Here is a 19,743-nt window from a genome sequence, read left to right on the forward strand (position 1 = left end):
AGCTACCTCTTATATTCCCAACCATAAAAGAGGCCAAATTCTGCAGCAGGACGGTGCTCCATCGCATACTTCCATCTCCACATCAAAGTTCCTCAAGGCGAAGAAGATCAAGATGCTCCAGGATTGGTCAGCCCAGTCACCAGACATGACCATCATTGAGCATATGTGGGGTAGGATGAAAGAGGACGCATGGAAGACGAAACCAAAGAATATTGATGAACTCTGGGAGGCATGCAAGACTTTCTTAGCTATTCCTGATGACTTCATCAATAAATTGTATGAATCCTTGCCAAACCGCATGGATGCAGTCCTTCAAGCTCATGGAAGTCATACAAGATATTAAAATTGGATCTCACAGCACCACAACTTAATTTGCTGATATATTTTTGTATTTGCAGTAAATTTGTTCAATTTCTGTATAGGCCCAAAATTTGACCTTTCTGTCTTGATTAAATGATAAATATTTTTCTATGAAAATTATTTATTTCAGTGCATTAAACATCATTTGGGAGGGTTTTAGCTTTTCATATGAGCTATTTCTAACACCAATTAATTAATTAAAAGTCAGGTTAATATCAGGTATTTCTAGAAAATAGATAAGCGACAAGACTGTTGTCAGGGACTGTAGAAAACATCTCAGGTTACTCACGTAACCTATGTACTCTGAATAGGGAATGAGACGCTGCATAGTGACGCATATGGGGTACGCCCCTGGGCGTGCCGATTGTCTGAAGCCCCAGCGAAACCTTAACCAGGCCGGGAGCAAAGTCCAAGCAAGCCTCGCTAACAGAGAGGGCTTGTAAGTCTCCCACTCACTTCAAGGAAGTTAGAGCCAATAAAAGAGCAACCTTAAAATTTGGAACCCGCTCCGGGGCTGACTCTAATGGTTCAAAGGGAGCACCCGTCAATCCCTCCAGGACGATAGACAAGTCCCCAGAGGGTACACCAGGGGATCGAAGTTGCGGCAAAACTGAAGTCTGTAGCCCAGCTGAATTGTGCATAGCACCCAGGGTGACATTCCTGGAAGACGTTTCCACTCTTGGACGAAATGAGAAAGAGGAAGAGGAGTAGTGAAGTGCAGTGGGCATGCCTGATTTAGGGTGCCGATCTGGGACTCCATGGAAGGATCGTCCGGCCGCAACAGAAAGCCGGCTGCGTCCATATGCGGCGAGGAGGCTACTATGACCTGAGTGGGAAACGTAAGGTCCACTGACCGTTGGACACAATGGGCCGTGTCTCCTAGAATACGGGTAGTGGAAATGTGATCCGACGGACTTAGGGGGAGAAAGCCTGAAGCATCTCCATTCCCTGGCGTGAAAGTGGCAAAAGGTTGAGCCGACCCTGCCCCTCGAGATGCACTGGGCGGTGAGTGTAAAGGGGTTGGACTCGGAGAGTGGCCAGGGGGCGGGCCAAAACGCTTGCGCGGTCTGACCCAGCCCCGAACGTCCGGCGCGACTCTGTTTCTCCTGCCCAAACGGTCAGGAATGACTCGGCCGAGCAGGAGCGGAAGGCATACCACCAGGCCGCTTCAACTGCAGGCACTGATGAGGTCTTTGTGGCGGAAAGGGGCGACCACGAGCTCCCCAAACCTTGGTAGGTGGGTGATGGCTCTGGTCACTCCTACTTCCGGAATGATTACAGCCTCACCAAATAAACCCTCCTGAGAAACGAGCACGTCGAGGAGGAAAACCTTCTCCTTGTCGCGAATCTCAGGTAGGTTTAACCAAAGGTGGGGTTCAGTGGCCACCAGTACAGCTATCAAGCATCCTATCGCACTCACGGTGTGCTTAGTAGCCCGTAAGGCCTGATCCGTGGCCATGCAGAGCTCTCTTACAGCCTCAGGTTTTTCGTAGCACCGCTGAAAGATGAGAGACCAGTGTAGCTCAAAGGTAATGAGCTAGAGGGGCAGCGCTGTGCCATCAGCCAATGAATTGGCGTGATTCTACAAGTTCTTCAGACAATCGGCACACCCAGGGGCGTACCCCATATGCGTTACTACGCAGCGTCGAGTGAACTTATGAAAGAGAACGCATTGTTCAAAACTTATAGTTCTCAGGAAGAAGTACATTTTTAATCTAAAACTAAATTTCATATTTTTCTGACATTGTCTTTCGATTAATGAAAACATGTTCTATTACAGTAGCTCAAACTTGATCCGAAATTACTATGCTTTGCAATTTTTTGTTCTTCCTCCTCCTTGTACCCCTATTTTTACCAATTTGTTCTCATGAAATGCGTGTGTATAGCACAAATTGTATTTATCTTGCAATTTATATGCCAAACATAGTTTTTAACGTACATATGATATGCATCATCACCCCATTGGGCAGGTTTAGTGGTGTGAGGTGCAAGCATATAACACGCTAAATTGTATTTATTGTGCGGTTTATAAGCCACATGCATGATTTGCATTGTCACCCCGTTAGGCAGGTTTAGTGAGTGCGTTATGTAAAGTGCATATAATATGCATGCGAAAACTGCATAACATGCACAATAAAACTAATTTTGCCGTATAAATCGCACAATAAATACAGTTCATGCTATAGATACGATTTTCTATTAGATCAGGCTGATTTTCTGTACCCTCACAAATCTAATAACTTGTCCTTTGTCAGTGATACTGTAATTATTGTTCTTTGTTGATATGAACCTGCAACCAGTCAAAATCTATTGAGCTATCAGTAGCCTACTGTTAACAAATGCATACAACTTGTTCATTGTACAGTATACAGCCTACAGTGCACTATACTTATATCGGTTGTGTCTCATCAGTTTGTCACGGGAATAAAGGCAGAGGATTCAAGAGCAAGTGAACAATTATTATCTCAGAGAGAGATGCAGTTAGAGGTTCAGTGAGACGTGCAGTTAGAGGTGCAGGAGCAGTGAGAGATGCAGTGAGAGGTGCAGGAGCAGTGAGGGATGCAGTGAGAGGTGCCGGAGCAGTGAGGGATGCAGTGAAAGGTGCAGAGAGAGATGCAGTGAAAGGTGCAGGAGCAGTGAGGGATGCAGTGAGAGGTGCAGGAGCAGTGAGGGATGCAGTGAGGGATGCAGTGGGAGGTGCAGGAGCAGTGGGAGATGCAGTGAGAGGCGCAGTTAGAGGTACTGTGGGAGATGCAGTGAGAGGTGCAGGAGCAGTGAGAGATGCAGTGAGAGATGCAGTTAGAGGTACTGTGGGAGATGCAGTGAGAGGTGCAATGAGAGGTGCAGTTAGAGGTGCAGTGAGAGATGCAGTTAGAGGTTCAGTGAGACGTGCAGTTAGAGGTGCAGGAGCAGTGAGGGATGCAGTGAGAGGTGCTGGAGCAGTGAGGGATGCAGTGAGAGGTGCAGGAGCAGTGAAGGATGCAGGATGCAGGAGAAGCACAATGTTTAGGGCCATACAATTTGTTCATTGTACAGTATACAGCCTAAAATGCACTGTACTTATATTGGTTGTGTCTCATCATTTTGTCACGGGAATAAAGGGAGAGGATTCAAGATCAAGTGAACAATTATTATCAATTATTATAGAGAGATGCAGTGAAAGGTGCAGAGAGAGGTGCAGTGAGAGGTGCAGGAGCAGTGAGGGATGCAGTGAGGGATGCAGTGGGAGGATGCAGTGAGAGGTGCAGGAGCAGTGAGGGATGCAGTGAGGGATGCAGTGGGAGGATGCAGTGAGAGGTGCAGGAGCAGTGAGCGATGCAGTGAGAGATGCAGGAGCAGCGAGAGATGCAGTGAGAGATGAAGAAGCAGTGAGAGATGCAGTGAGAGATGCAGGAGTAGCGAGGGATGCAGTGAGAGGTGCAGGAGCAGTGAGAGATGCAGGAGCAGTAAGAGATGAAGAAGCAGTGAGAGATGCAGTGAAGGATGCCGCGAGAGGTGCAGGAGCAGCGAGAGATGCAGTGAGAGGTGCAGGAGCAGTGAGAGGTGCAGTTAGAGGTACTGTGGGAGATGCAGTGAGAGGTGCGGTTAGAGGTACTGTGGGAGATGCAGTGAGAGGTGCGGTTAGAGGTACTGTGGGAGATGCAGTGAAAGGTGCAAATGAGAGGTGCAGTTAGAGGTGCAGTGAGAGGTGCAGTTAGAGGTGCAGTTAGAGGTGCAGTGAGAGGTGCCGGAGCAGTGAGGGATGCAGTGAGAGGTGCAGAATCCAAGGGTGGACATACCAGGCGGTTTTATTTTGTTCTATTATACTGTGTTTCTACTGTACCTCCTGTAGTAAATAGTAAAGGGAAAAAAAACAATATGTTGAGGTGCAGTGAGAGATGCAGGAGAAGTAAGAGATGCAGTGAAGGATGCAGTGAGAGATGCAGGAGCAGTGAGAGATGCAGTGAGGTATGCATGAGCAGTAAGAGATGCAGTGAGAGATGCAGGAGCAGTGAGGGATGCAGTGATAGATACAGGAGCAGTAAGGGATGCAGTGAGAGATGCAGGAGCAGTGAGAGATGCAGTGAGGGATGCAGTGATAGATGCAGGAGCAGTGAGAGATGCAGTGAGGGATGCAGTAAGAGATGCAGGAACAGTGAGAGGTGCAGTGAGAGGTGCAGTTAGAGGTGCAGGAGCACTGAGGGATGCAGATTACAGAAAAATTTGCCTGGTATCGATTTCTTTTGAGACATTCTGATGGTAAAGTCAGAATTTGGCGTAAACAGTATGAGAACATGGATCCATCATGCCTTGTTACAACTGTGAAGGCTGGTGTTGGTGGTGTAATTGTGTGGGGGATGTTTCTTAGCACACTTTAGGCCCCTTAGTGCCAACTGGACATTGTTTAAATGCCACGGCCTACCTGAGCATTGTTTCTGACCATCTCCATCCCTTTATGACCACCATGTACTCATCCACTGATGCCTACTTCCAGCAGGATAATGCACCATGTCACAAACATTTCTAAAGAATGCTTTTAGCACCTTGTCGAATCAATGCCACGCAGAATTAAGGCAGTTCTGAAGGCAAAAGTGGGTCAAACACAGTATTAGTATGGTTATCCTCATAATCCTTTAGGTGAATGTATATATATATATTCTCTTTTGTTTTGATAGAATTTTTTTTACAAAAACTGTTAAAAGTGCCATGGATTCAATGTGCATAACTAACTTCACTTAAATATTTTGTATTATATCATGTTATTTTTGAGTGTTGAAACACAATATTTTACTTTTTTCAATAATACTGAAAATATCCTATTTTATTGTAATTTTCTATTCATAGAAGCAACAAAAACCTTTTATTTTTTCAACAGGATAACTTATTCTTTATTTAATTTTTCCTTCATGGATTCCATAGAACAATACAACAGAATTTCTGGATAATTTTGGTGATTGAGTTTTCAGCATGGTCATAACCATTTTCATCAATATCTTCATAAACGCTAAGAATATATCATACACATTAAATACAGCACAACCCAAAGGCATCGAGAGTTTCACAAGACATATCAAACACCACTAACAACGGAGAAGTTGAGTAGCATATTCATTTGGAGGAGGAGAAGAGTGGGCCAGAGCAGAGATTTGAAAAGAAAGAGAGAGAAAGAGAGAATGAGGGAGGGGAGAGACACGCTAATACATTTAGCAGGCTGACGGCCTTCTACCCAAAAGCGAAACCTGCTTTTCCTCAAATTCGCAGGCAAATTAAAGAGTTTGAAAAAATATTAGATAGTTAGTTATAAGTCTGGGTAAGCTTGCATTATGAGCATCTGATCATGCAATAATATAAAGAATCTCATAACAACATCTGCTGCATCAGCCCTAAATAAAATGATTATCAACTCAGGGGAAAAACGAGTCCGGTGCACTTACTAGATTTACTCAGCATCCTCACATGATATATACTGTTTGAATACTATACAGAACAATAACTTTAAGACTTTATCGCACCAGTTCAAAGTGGTTCACATGATGTGAGTTTCGTAGCTAATTTAAATGACCCCTTTGATTCCAGCCAGGAGGTCTAGCTATCACGCATTTTTGATGCATATTTGATTGATCAAGCAGAAAAATAATCTAACTGACATTCAGGTAATGTTCTGATGCAAACCATAGAAATTTCACACTACTGCAGTTCATGATATCGGTTAAAGAATGTGCAGGTACTTTATATATATATTTTTATATGTACATCAGAAAATATACCTCAATATCACAGGCTTAAATCCTGCAATATTGTATGTTTTTGAGAGAGGGAAAGGGGAAAATATTGATGAAATTGAAACTGGCATGTATATCTACATTACTGACATCTCAACACACAAGATTGATTCTCCCTGTTCGGTGCTCACACAACACAAACGAAACCCCAATCCATATATATTTATATATCTAGTTTTAGCATCCTCTAACTTAAACATCACTACATCAACACAGCACTCAGAGGCATTGTGTCATGAACAACCATGCTTATTCTGCACCGAGAACGCATGTGCTTTTCATAAAACAACGATTTGAGAGAGAGAGAGAGAGAGAGAGAGAGAGAGAGAGAGAGAGAGAGAGAGAGAGAGAGAGAGAGAGAGAGAGAGAGAGAGAGAGAGAGAGAGAGAGAGAGAGAGAGAGAGAGAGAGAGAGAGAGAGAGAGAGAATTGACCAAAGTCAATGTTTTCAGTCAGGAAATAAGAAATGCTTTAAGATTTTAAGATACCCTTGACCGTTTTTCTTGCTGGTTGAAATAATGTGGTCCCTCCATGAGTTTGGGAATGATTTTGCCCACGGTAGCCCTGGACGCCCCCACCGCCTCAGTCTCGGTCACATTAATGCTCCATCCCACCCATGAAGAAATAAAGAGCCAAAACAAAATAACAAAAATAATCAAAATACCAAACAAAACTAAAGAGGTCAACATACAAATGGAACAAACTGTACCAGACCACAAACCACCAGAGGTAAAAAAATTTTACCAAGGGACAAAAGTCTGTGGAGATTTATGATTTTTTTCTCCCCACATTATTATTATTATCATTATATTCATTTAGGGTCTCTAAATTGAACTAGACTACAGTGTTATAATACCATACATATCTTTTGGGAAAAAAATATTAAAAAAAAAAAAAAATTATATATATATATATATATATATATATATATATATATATATATATATATATATATATATATATATATTAGTTTTTATAATGATAACTTTACAGCACAAACAAATACATTCTCGCAAGTTTAGCATCACTATTGTCAACATCATCAATTGGAAATTCATATAGCATTATTATTTATATACTTTTTCATATTTTGGTACAGTATTCAAGTGTTTTAAAATTTGATCAAACTTTTTTAGTTGTATACGTCACAATAATGAACAGCACATTAAAACCCCTCTGCTCTATCCCGCTCCCCTCAGTATGTGATTTTAGATCAGCCCCGCCCCCTCCCCTCCCTCCCGCCCTTCTTATCTTTCACAGACGTAAGCACAAACGCACAAACATGAAGTGTGAAGAAGTGTGGGGTTGTGGGTAGGGTTCAGGCGCCACACTGCTAGAGTCACACGATCAACTTCTTTCTGTGGAAAGACAGAAAATACACTGATATAAAATTCTGGCTTATAATAACCAATAAGTGGCTATGCTATAGGCAGTGCTTGAAGGGGGAAAAAGATTAAATATATGTTACAGATTAAATATAGAAGAGCATTGGCTAAAATAAGTGCATTTAGGTATCACAACAATGTAATGTACAGTATAAAAAATGCATATTCATTTTGAGATCGAAAAGATGTTCAAAAACGTACCTTCCACTCACCAGCCATCTCACGCTTCCTCAGATTTTTCTTTGCTCACATCTGGTTGGAAAAGGAGGTGGGTGCCCCCTGCTGTTCATAGCCGCCCTGACCGTATTCTGCCCCCTGATTGTAGCCTTGCTGGCTGTAGTCGGGCTGGTAGCCACCCTGGGAGCCGGCGTATGGGTCTGGCTGGCCATAACCTCCCTGGCCATAGGAATCAGGGGCGGGCTGCTTCTCTTGGGCGGGCTGTGGGCGCATAAATGGTGCGATGATCCCGGTCTCCTTGAATACAAACCACAGATTACCTGTCCACAAAATCAGGTTGAGGAAGCCAAAGACCTGGAGAGAAAAAGAAAGGTAACAATGCCATTTCAAATTAGTTTCGATTCACAAGAGGGACATTAAAGGACATTATAGTTTACCTAGAAATGAAAAATCTCTAATCATTTACTTGCCCTTATTGCATCCCCAATGTATATGACTTTCCTTCTTCAAATAAACACAAATAAATATTTTTAAGAAATGACTGTAATCAATCTCTGAGTCCATATAATGCAATGGGTTCCGCTCGGTTGATGCTTGAAAAACCACACAATGAACCCATTGGATGAATCATTGTATAAGAAAACTATTAGGTATAAGAAAAAAAACTTTTTAAAACAATAAATCATTGCTTCCGGCCATCTGTCCTAGGTGTGTTCACAAGTTCAGCTTGACATAAACGTAAGCTTGTTGTGAAGTGTGCTCAAGATGTGGCTGCGCTTTAAAGCTACACTGTGTAACTTTTTTAGTTTATTCTTAGCTAAAAACACTTAGTTCTTTCAAAAATATATGTGCTCATTAATGTATATTTACTTCTTTCAAGTAATAAAGTAATATTGTAAGTTTATAATATGCCATTGAAAATACACACGGGTGAGGGGTTCGAATGCCGGTCGCCATGTTGCCCCTCCATCTTGAAAGTACATTAGCCAAAGAGGGACATACCCAAAAATTCAAGCTTCGCCTTTCGCGTTTTAACACTCGAGGGCATGTCGAATGTGAAGAGGGGGATTGCCATGTTAATCTTGGACTAATTCGGCCACTGTAGGCGTTAAAACGAAATCAGAATTAAGAGGAACAGAAACTATTATTCACTGGATGGTCATATACCTTTTCACCGCTAGATGGGGGAAAATATCACACAGTGTAGCTTTAACATTACTTCTCATGCTAACTTCACAACGTGTTTATACTTCAAGCAATGATTCATTGTTACAAATGTTCAGAAATAATTGATTCATCTACTGGCATAGAATGGATTACCATCACGATCACTGTGTGGTTTTTCATTCAATGGCATGTTTATCTGAAGAAAGAAAGTCATATTCATCTGGGATGACATGAGGGTAAGTAAATGATGAGAGAAATTTTTTAATTTGGGGTGAGATGCATACAATTATTTTTTCTGTTTTTTATCAATAAGAGATTTTTTCATAGAGCCGAACAAAACTGACTCACCACAGAAGTATTAAGACCAGACATGACAGGGTCGTGAACTTCTTGGCAGGTGTTGCCTTGAACTTCACAGGCGGGGACCAGTTCCAGAACCTTATCTGGGTCTGTAGCTGTCTTGACATCCGACAAACCCTTTGCCCACGCTGCCGAGCTCACCAGCCACATGAAGGTGAATACACACGTCACGCCAAAATCCTGCAGTCATTTTATTTATATAGAATTTTACATAAATATACAGGCCTGGGTTGTATGAAACAATGAGCTGATATATTAAATGAATAGTTCACCCAACATTCCAAAATCATGCGATACTACTAATCCCACATGGAAACGTCTCACGATTTGTATCACTTGTTTCTGCCGGATTTATACTGTCAGCGTTTCAATGGCGGAGGAGCAAACCCACTATACAAATACTACTGTTACTGACTTAAGAATACTGAAGGTAAGAATACAGTTGTTTAGACCTCAAATAAGCAATGAGAGTGCCTGTTTGAACATTTTTTTAGACATTTTCATAGATGTGCGCTCCAGGCCGTCAGCCGGCGTTCAGCGCTCATGTACCAGTCAAGAACATCTGTCTATATGTAACAGCTAGTAGTTGCTGTGCGAGTAAACTTCCCTCCTCTGATCTTAAGAGACGCTCTAGCAACTGACACTAGAGATTGCAGCCTTTAGCCTCTTTGTTAGAGCGTCTGACTCTCAGAAGTCCCGGTCCGAACAGAAGGGGGTTACAAATATGCACAAAACTTTAAAAAAAAACTATAGTTTCAACTATATAGGTCTGGAATGTCATGAGGTTGAGTAAATATTGACAGATTTATAATTTTTGGGTAAACTAAGCATTTAACAAACTGCTGCCTTATATAAAATGGAAGAAAACTTACAATCAGTGGTCCTTTATTATTCTCGCGATACTTCTCAAAGGCAAAGACATAGATGCTGAGAGCTGACATGGAATACAGGAATGCAAAAACAGCTATGGTGACGAAGAACTCTGCCGAGGACGAGTAGTCCCCAACCAGGAAGAAACGTTCAGTCTCGCCATTCTTGCAAACAGGGGCATCGAAATACACTTGATGGAGCCTGGAAGGGAAACGGTAATTACTGAGAGAGTACTGTGAACTGTGCACAGAAACACTAGGATTCAATGAAATACATATAAAATTATAGGGGGTTTAAACTGGGGTTCTGAGAAAAATATTGTAGAAATGTAGAGAAAATATAACAATAAATAAATAATAAGAAGAGGGAAGGAACAATTATAAATGTTACAATTTTCATATTTTTATTTATCTTTATAATATGAAGAATATATAACAAAAATGCATGGTATTATATTGTCACAATTGTGTTGAGTTTGTTTTAATTATCATGGATTAGTTTGTATTCACTAGTTTCCTGTTTTCCTTTGTTCCTTTTCCTGACACTTCTTATTTACTATAGTTTCTGTCATGATGAGTTCATAGGTTTCAGCTGTCTGATTAATTACCTTGTTTCGTCAATCTATTTGTCACAATTCACCGGTGTGAGTGCCCGTGATCACCACCAGAGGGCACTTCAATCCGGAATGTCATCCTATCATAGACTACATTACCCATAATCCTTTGCCCAGACTCATTAGCACTCACTGTATACACCTGTCTCTCATTACCTCATTACCTCTGCCTATATATACCATGTTCACTCTGTCATTCACTGCAAAGTCTTGTTTAGTGTCACAACTGCATTTCTGAGCGTTTCCCTGGTTTCATGTTTCTTGGTCTTGGATTTCTTGCCTTCTCTGTGGATTACCTTTTTGCCTGTTCCTTCTGTTTTGGTTGCTTTATTGGTCTGATTACCTGTTTTGACCTCTTGCCTGTTTGTTGACTGCAAGGTTGGATTACTGTTCTAATAAAGCTGCATTTGGATCTCCTGCCTTCTGTCTCAGAGCGGTAGTTACAGAAGGTAGGAGATCCAAATGCAGCTTTATATTAGAAAAGTAATCCAAACTCGTAGTCCTGGCAAAGAGTTATGGGTAATGTATTCTATGATAGGATGACAGTCTGGGTTGGAGTGCCCTCTGGTGGTGATCATGGGCACTCACACCAGTGAATTGTGACACTCTTTAAGTTCCTTGCTTGCACTCATGGTCTGATCAAATCTACGTTTTGGGTATGTTGCTCCTGCCTTTATGCCTGTTCGTTGGAATATTATTATTAAACTTGGTCTTGGAACTTCATTCATCATCTTCGTCTGTTTACCTGCAACCACCCGTGACAGATGACCAGACAACAAAGTGCATTCACAATGATGTTTGCTGCTGTGGCTTGTAAGAGCCACGATTTTTTTTGACCTACGCAGAGGAGTTTTGCCGTCTTGCCGTCACCTTGATGACAAGACAATGAAGTCTTTGTTCTGGTTTGGGGCTAATTATTGACCTCCCAGACACGTCTGGACTTAACTGGAGGGAGGCCGTAATCAGGTGTCTGGAGAGTGTCTTGCCCAGTCCAGAGCACTGCCAGACCCAGATTCTGAATCACCACCATAGACCGCAGAGAATTTGTGTGAGCCCCCAGCAGACGGAGAGAGCGGAGGAGAAGAGGACAGCGTTTACCATCGTCCCAGAAGTGGAGCCCCACAGTGAGTCTGACCAAGGGTGTGAGTCAATGACATCAGCAGCCGAGGGAATAGTGAATGTGGACAATGAGGATAAATACAAGGTACTGACAAGGTAATGACTCCCACCCTATTCCACCTGGTACCTTCTTCATTATTGCTGTTTCTAGACCGTACTAAAAACGATATGGATTATGACTTTACAATTGAGCCTGTGATTGATCTGTTTATTCTTCATCATTGCTGTGTAATGACAGCATTGAGACCTGTTTGGACTGTCATACTAACCTTGATCCATTCAAGTCTCGTGTTACCACCATCACAGCAGAGCTCAGGCTGTCCAACAGCCTTTTTTGCAACCCTTTGCGGGGAAGTCGAGCCTCAGGTCGTATAACCGTCAGAGCGCCTGTGTGAGAGGATCCTGCAGCTCCTTCTCTGGCCTCAGATAACTTCACTACATCTCTGCCCATAGACTTGTCAACTAAACCTTGGCTCCTTCCACCTTAGGCTCCACCAGAGACCCTCAGCCTTGCGGCTTCACCAGGTTACCTCGTCCCAACGGTGCCCCTTTTGTCAGTATTCACTCTACTTCTGCCACAAACATATAGGATCTCTGCTGTGCTCCTTCCCTTCACCCCTACAGTTGCAGCAGGGTCCTCCTTTCGTTTTTTTGACTGTCCTCAGTCACACGAGCATTGCCCCAGTCCTCTGATTCTATGGCTCCGTCCCTGATGCTCTTCGCCATGGCTTCGCCTAGGTCTCCAGCATCCAGCGATATCGCTCAGTTCCATGTGCCCTCCGTCTGCACCCAAGGATCCATCTGCGTCGTCTCCTTCAATCCTCCCCCAGCTGCCATCAGCCACAACACCACCTTTGCTCCTCCCTTACTCGACTCAACCGTGGGCTGTTGTCACTGCTGGCTGCGGCATTCCTCTGTCACCGTCTCCAGCCACCATCCCTTCGCCACATCCTATCACCATTCCTTCGCCACATTCTCGTCCACCTCCAAAACCCCCTCCATCCCTCCCTCTGCTCTTTTTCAGTTATGGTGCGAGGTTGTGCCTTGCTGGAGGGGGGGTGTAATGTCACAGTTATTTTCAGTTTGTTTTAGTTATCATAAACTTTTAGTTAGTATTCACTAGTTTCCTGTTTTCCCACCACTCCTTATTTACTAAGGTTTCTGTCTTTGAGTTTGTAGGTTTCCTTTGTGTTTGATTAATTACCTTTTTTATGCCATTTTATTTAAGTTGTATTCTTGCCTGCACTCATTGACCAGCCACGTCTACGTTTAGTGTGTGTTGCCTGCTTGCCAGTAACGTATAACTGAGGAATGTCCTGCTCAAACATTGACAATGTTTCATTCATACCCGAACTTGCGGTCAGATTAAAATGGTAAAATCAAAATCATCGTAACTATCTTTACAGTGTGTACAATCACTGAGGACTGAGGTAGTCTCTGGAGCTCAAGTTCAGTTATGGTAATGGGTGTTTAGCTTTCAAACAAGTGCTGTAAGTGGTAGACCAATCACAACAGACTGGGCTATCTGGCCAGTTAAAGCTTGCGGAATAGAGGGATTTAGAAAGATGAGTCGTTTGAAGATCAGTTAAAAGGGTTAGGAAAACTCTGTCAAATAAAACACCAAAGGGCTTTTACTGCATTGTAAGCTGGTTCTGAAAAAGTCAGTCAGGGGTACCTGAATGGATACTCAAAATCCACATCTATTTTCAGGTCACTGTCTGATCTGTTCCTGCACTGCACGCTCATCCTGAAGGAGCCGGAGTAACTCCCACAGGTGGAGAATGCAAAGATGGCAAACACCTGGAAAAGACAGAGAGTTTACATTTATGCATTAGTGCTTTTATCCAAAACGACTGATTAAACACATACGAATATTACCATATTTGCACATTTCAGTACATTTAGTTACTGCAGTATAAAGTTTGTTAGTTTATATATTTTCATTGGGATTGCTAGCAAAACATATTTTTTAAAGACTAATGCAAAGACAGTAATGTCAAATTTTACATATTAAAACGGTTTACTGTAGGAGGAGGTGTGTATCAATGCAATTAAAATACTGACTGAACCAAACGAAAGCATCTTTTACCATGTGACACCAGCATGCTGACATGAACATAAGCACATTATTTTTCCTTTCAGGATTTGAATCTGGGATTACTTATGGACTGGCTGGTGGAGGGACTGAATGGAGAATGAAGCTATTAAATTTCACTAAGATACTCTGCCATCTGCCATATCGCTGGGCTGTGTTATGAACCTATGCAACACGACAGGAGATGAAAACAACAGACACACATCAAGCCACAGTAAACCATGCTAAACAAAGACTAAGCAAACAAGTTCAATGAGGCCAGGAAAAACAGGCAAAAAGTCTTAACAAAGTTACAAAGAAAAAATAAGCACTACCAGCAGACAAAACAAGGTCTAAGCAAAAGAGACTATATTAAATAATTATTTAAAAAAGAGTCAGGTCACACAAGTGAAAACAGACCCGAAAAAAAACAAAACGGCCAAGACAGACCAAACAAATCGAATCTGATCAAACACAATCAGATCAGCTCACATTACCAAGCCTAGAAAAGACTGATCCCAGACAGAAACTAGCCCAAATCAACTAAATGTAATAGATGTAATAAAATGATTTGTATTGAGATAAATTATTTTTAATAATATATATATATATATATATATATATATATATATATATATATATATATATATATATATATATATATATATATATAATTACATATAAAAGTTATATTTCATTTAATATTTCCTATTTATAAATTATGCCATGTGGATGTTTATTTTGTGTAGCCTATACTTGAACAAAAATGTTTCATATATATGTGATATATAACATGTTTTGCAAATATATTAGAACACAATGTAGTGCCCTGTGCAGTAAAGACAGGATACAAATGGATTTGTTCAACATTTTACTATTTAGCCTGTTATTTGATGATGCCATTTTCTTCCCTGCACAAAGTGAAGGAGCACTGTGTGACAACTAGATGGCATCAATACTCTGCAATGGTGAATGTTCTCTCAAGTCAATGGTATGTTCACATTGTGCTTACGGTGCATTACACAGACACTGAGCGGGTGTTATCAGTTCAATCCAATGTAAGACTAGCAACACGCTCAGGTGGTGGCTTGTAGGATTGACAGCGTTATTGAAAGCAGTGTTCAAAATTTGAGAAAAACTTCAGTTTATGCAAATAAGGAGTGAAAAACGGCAGTTGGCAGCAGACAGCTGTGAGGTTCAGGTATGGCGTATGCATTTAAAAATATGTAGATTATGTTGGCGTTTCAGCTGGATTTAGTTAATATAGTATATACACTGTAAAAAAAAGGCAAAATTTGAACTTCTGCAGTACAATCGACTTGGATGTTTAAGTTATTTCGAGTTACATCTTGTATAACTAATAAAAAACAGTTTAACATTTCTTTACTTATTTTGATGAATTAAAACAATGCAAAAACATACGTTGTCATAACTTATTGAACATATAATTTTTTACAGTGTAGGCCGACACTGGTTGTTTTGTAGCTGCTGCATATGTTAAATACTAGAGTTTAGACACTTTTATTGTAAATAGTCATAAAATTATTAATTTGACACTGTATCTTTACTGTTGACATTATGAAATTATCCTTGCATCTTTCCAACTGTAATTGTGTGTAGGCCTATAAATGACACACATACAGTGGGTACGGAAAGTATTCAGACCCCCCTTCTTTTTTCTTTTTTTTTCTTTTTTATATTGCAGCCATTTGCTAAAATCCTATAAGTGCATTTCTTTTCTCATTAATGTATACACAGCATATTGACAGAAAAACATAGAATTGTTGACATTTTGCAGATTTATTAAAAAAGGAAAACTGAAATATCACATGATCCTAACTATTCAGACCATTTGCTGTGACACTCATTTAACACAGGTGCTGTCCATTTCTTCTGATCATCCTTGAGATGGCTTTACACCTTAATTTGAGTCCAGCTGTGTTTGATTATACTGATTGGACTTGATTAGGAAAGCCACACACCTCTCTATATAAGACCTTACAGCTCACAGTGCATGTCAGAGCAAATGAAAATCATGAGGTCAAAGGAACTGCCTGAAGAGCTCAGAGACAGAACTATGGCAAGGCACAGATCTGGCCAAGGTTGCAAAAAAATTCTGCTGCACTTAAGGTTTCTAAGAGCACAGTGGCCTCATAATCCTTAAATGGAAGACGTTTGGGACGACCAGAACCCTTCCTAGAGCTGGCTGTCCTGGCAAACTGAACTATCAACGGAGATGAGTCGTGGTGAGAGAGGTAAAGAAGAACCCAAAGATCACTGTGACTGATGCAGTCGGGAGATGGGAGAAAGTTGTAGAAAAACAACCATCACTGCAGCCTTCCACCAGTCGGGGCTTTATGGCAGAGTGGCCTGACGGAAGCCTCTCCACAGTGCAAGACACATTAAAGTTAGCTAAAAACACCTGAAGGACTCCACGAAATAAGATTTTCTGGTCTGATGAGACCAATATAGAACTTTTTATTTTATATATAGATAATATAGAACTTTTTATAATATAGCCTTAATTCTAAGCGGTATGTGTAAGAAAAATATCACCTGTCCAATAGTCCCAACAGTGAAGCATGGTGGTGGCAGCATCATGCTGTGGGGTGTTTTTCAGCTGCAGGGACAGGACGACTGTTTGCAATCGAGGGAAAGATGAATGTGACCAAGTACAGGAATATCCAGGACGAAAACCTTCTCCACAGTTCTCAAGACCTCAGACTGGGCAGAAGGTTCACCTTCCAACAAGACAATGACCCTAAGCACACAGCTAAAATAACGAAGGAGTGGCTTCACAACAACTCTGTGACTGTTCTTGAATGGGCCATCCAGAGCCCTGACTCAAACCCAATTGAGCATCTTTGGAGAGACCTCAAAGTGGCTGTCCACCAACACTTATTATCCAACCTGACAGACCTGGAGAGGATCTGCAAGGAGGAATGGCAGAGGATCCCCAAATCTTCCATCAAAAACTAGGATCTTTCCCAAATAGACTGATGGCTGTATTAGATCAAAAGGGTGCTTCTACTAAATACTGAGCAAATGGTCTGAATACTTAGGACTATGTGATATTTCAGTTTTTCATGTTTTAAAAAATCTGCAAAAATGTCAAAAATTTTTGTTTTTCTGTCAATATGGGGGTTATTGTGTACATTAATGAGAGAAAAAAATGAACTTAAATTACTTTAGCAAATGGCTGCAATATAACAAATAGTGACAAAATTTAAACGGGGTTGAATACTTTTCATACCCACTGTATATGATGATTATATTTGCCATGTACTGAAAAAAAGTAGATTAACCTACTATTAAACTTTATATAATGTAATGTTCAAATGCAACATTTTCTGAGTACAAGAACTACATGGATGTTTTGGAATGATCCCCTTTATTTTTTCCTATGCTTTAAAAGTGGAGGTTAAACATTTTTGTGGAAGAACTGAAATCAACCAGAATAGGTAAACTGGGGCTATTAAACAGACAATAAATTAAATTAAGTTTAAGTTGCATATAAGTTGTAATTAAATGTTATTTATTGCTGCTATGTATTATGTACTATGTATTGTGAACTCTATTGGTGGTGAATGCTTCAATATACAGTAGCCTATATGTATGTTTGGTATACAAGTGGTATTTATATATAAATATATATACCACTTATTAATTCATAGTCATAATGAGGCAGCATAGGAAAAGTGACAGTGGCCATTTAATATAATATATGAGGGACAAATTTGCTTAAATCTCTGGTTCCAAATTAATGGATGAATTTATCTAAAACTAGGCTATAGCCTACATGTATAAAATGTGAACTTACCCATTCTAAGATTTTGATGAAACCCAATGGGACTTTCAGCACCCTGAATTGCCCGTTGGCAACCAGCTGTCAAAAAAACAACAACATTTGGAAACGTTAGATTAGATGACTGGCAGACAGACAGACAGACAGACAGACAGACAGATAGACAGATAGATAGATAGATATATAGATGTAAATGTGTTATTTATGATGTGGTTTACTCTCCACCACGATGACTCATTACACAAACAGGCCTTCGCTCAAAAGAGCCCGTTTATTTTGAAGCTTTGTGAAACCTACGCATAGCATCTGCTGCTGCTAAAGCATCGCCAAGAAAATGCAAAAATCTGTATCAAAGCTGTGACACGATGAAAAAAACAACAACATATCGTTTCACTCAATAAATTCTTGATATTTAATATCGACGTAAATTACATGACTGAAGCTCAAGGCAAAAGAAGGGAGCTGTGTCGCCAGGACCTTGAACCACGGCCAAATGCCTGCGCGCGCGTCACCGTCATCTCCAAGCAAAAGAGCCGCTAAACAGTAAGCGATGAAGATTTTCTAAAACCGTTTTGCGCGCGCGCTCACGCACACACACACACACACACACATACAAAAAGAACAATAATAATAACTGATGGCGCTCGTCTAGTGATATGGTAAAATGCAAAGGTCCTTCTTTGGGGGCAAATTAAGTGTGGCGCTTTATAGCTGCCAGCTCTTTCTACCTCATACATGTGAACATTATTATGATATTTGAAAATATTTGCTCATCAGACCTACTGTAGCCTATGTGATACCGATTTTTTTCGGACATAATGACGTAGGAAGGTGCGGTTTCACACGACACCATTGTTTGCCCGTGAGGATGGTCCTCCTTTAAACACCATCCGAAAAAAAAGAAGACAAAAAATCAATACATCGATTTAGGAATTCTCTTCACGCAATTGAATTGTTCATTGCAATATATTGGTTTACACATAAATGCAGCTCGCATGACAAAAATGTGTATCCGATGATGTTCTAGGCTATAACATTAATAACCAATAGATTGTCATATAGGCACATATTTCGATCCCTGCCTATTTTGCCTAATGAAAAATAGAAATAATACAAAAAGAAAAAAAACGCAAAAAGGCCAAAGCTCGGAGCTGAAAGTCACAATGTTGGGATGGAAGTCAGCTGCCATTTTAAAGAGCATCTCCAAGAGCGCATCTGCATGTCATAAAGGCCCGCGTGCAGTCGCGTTGGATTGATGTTACGCTGTCGCACAAAACAAAATGTAAGATTGCAACAACAACAAAAATGATATAAAATCAATACATGTTAATTTAATAACTGTGCAATTACGCACTCTTTACGAATACGTCTAGTAAATTGCGCGTCGTCGTATCTGCTTCAAATAACACGCATAAACCACAACGTCAAACGTGTATTAAAAACGAAAATATAGGAAGTAACGAAAGAGAGCCCCTTGAAATACTGTAACAGCGAACAGACGGACAGGACCAGCAGGACACCTCTCTCTACAAGAATTTTCCACCATAATTTCTAAACGCATCTTCATCGTCTACAATCAACCCTGACTGAAAGACAAACGAAAAAACAGGCACATGATAATAATATACCATCGTCATTTGTGCCCCCAAAATGCCCTACCTGGTTTACAATATCCATGTTAGTCGCCTGCTCGTAGATAGGAGAAATAGCTATAATCAGGAGGCGAGGGATGGAAGCGGAACAGCCCGCGGAGGGGGAGGGAAGATCGACGGAACAGCATCAGCTGCGTCACGCGCTTCCAGAAGGCGTTTTTGGTGCGCAAAAAGCGGGATGAATTGACCGACGCTGGTCGCAATAGAGCAGTGATATCATTAACCTGCCACAATTTACGTGATTCTTCTGTCTCTTTCTTAAATGATGCACTCGAATGTGATATTTACCCTCCTGAGTTGATTCAATGGAAGGCTGATCCCACTGCAGAGGCCGTAAATTATGAATGTGATTGATCGCAACACCAAATCCAGTGGCTAGTACTAAGTGCTGAGATTGAAT

The 19,743-nt window shown here is 40.9% G+C and overlaps 1 protein-coding gene and 1 long non-coding RNA gene across 2 annotated transcripts; one reads left to right on the plus strand and one right to left on the minus strand.

The window, feature by feature from the left end:
- Positions 1 to 652: 652 nt before the first annotated feature.
- On the plus strand, positions 653 to 6,533 carry LOC137038877 (uncharacterized). Its single transcript, XR_010897568.1, has 2 exons — positions 653 to 3,123; positions 3,904 to 6,533. It is a non-coding gene; the product is annotated as an uncharacterized lncRNA (long non-coding RNA).
- Positions 6,534 to 7,707: 1,174 nt separating this feature from the next.
- sypa (synaptophysin a) lies at positions 7,708 to 19,478 on the minus strand. The gene is made up of 6 exons (XM_067413873.1): positions 19,351 to 19,478; positions 17,707 to 17,772; positions 13,488 to 13,612; positions 10,083 to 10,281; positions 9,199 to 9,390; positions 7,708 to 8,037 (listed from the first exon to the last, which is right to left on the minus strand). The coding sequence occupies exons 1-6, from the start codon at positions 19,366 to 19,368 to the stop codon at positions 7,753 to 7,755; spliced, it is 885 nt and encodes a 294-aa protein (XP_067269974.1). The 5' UTR covers positions 19,369 to 19,478; the 3' UTR covers positions 7,708 to 7,752.
- Between the last annotated feature and the right edge of the window lie 265 nt (positions 19,479 to 19,743).

This window comes from Pseudorasbora parva, chromosome 13 (assembly GCF_024679245.1).
Source record: "Pseudorasbora parva isolate DD20220531a chromosome 13, ASM2467924v1, whole genome shotgun sequence".
NCBI lineage: Eukaryota > Metazoa > Chordata > Actinopteri > Cypriniformes > Gobionidae > Pseudorasbora > Pseudorasbora parva.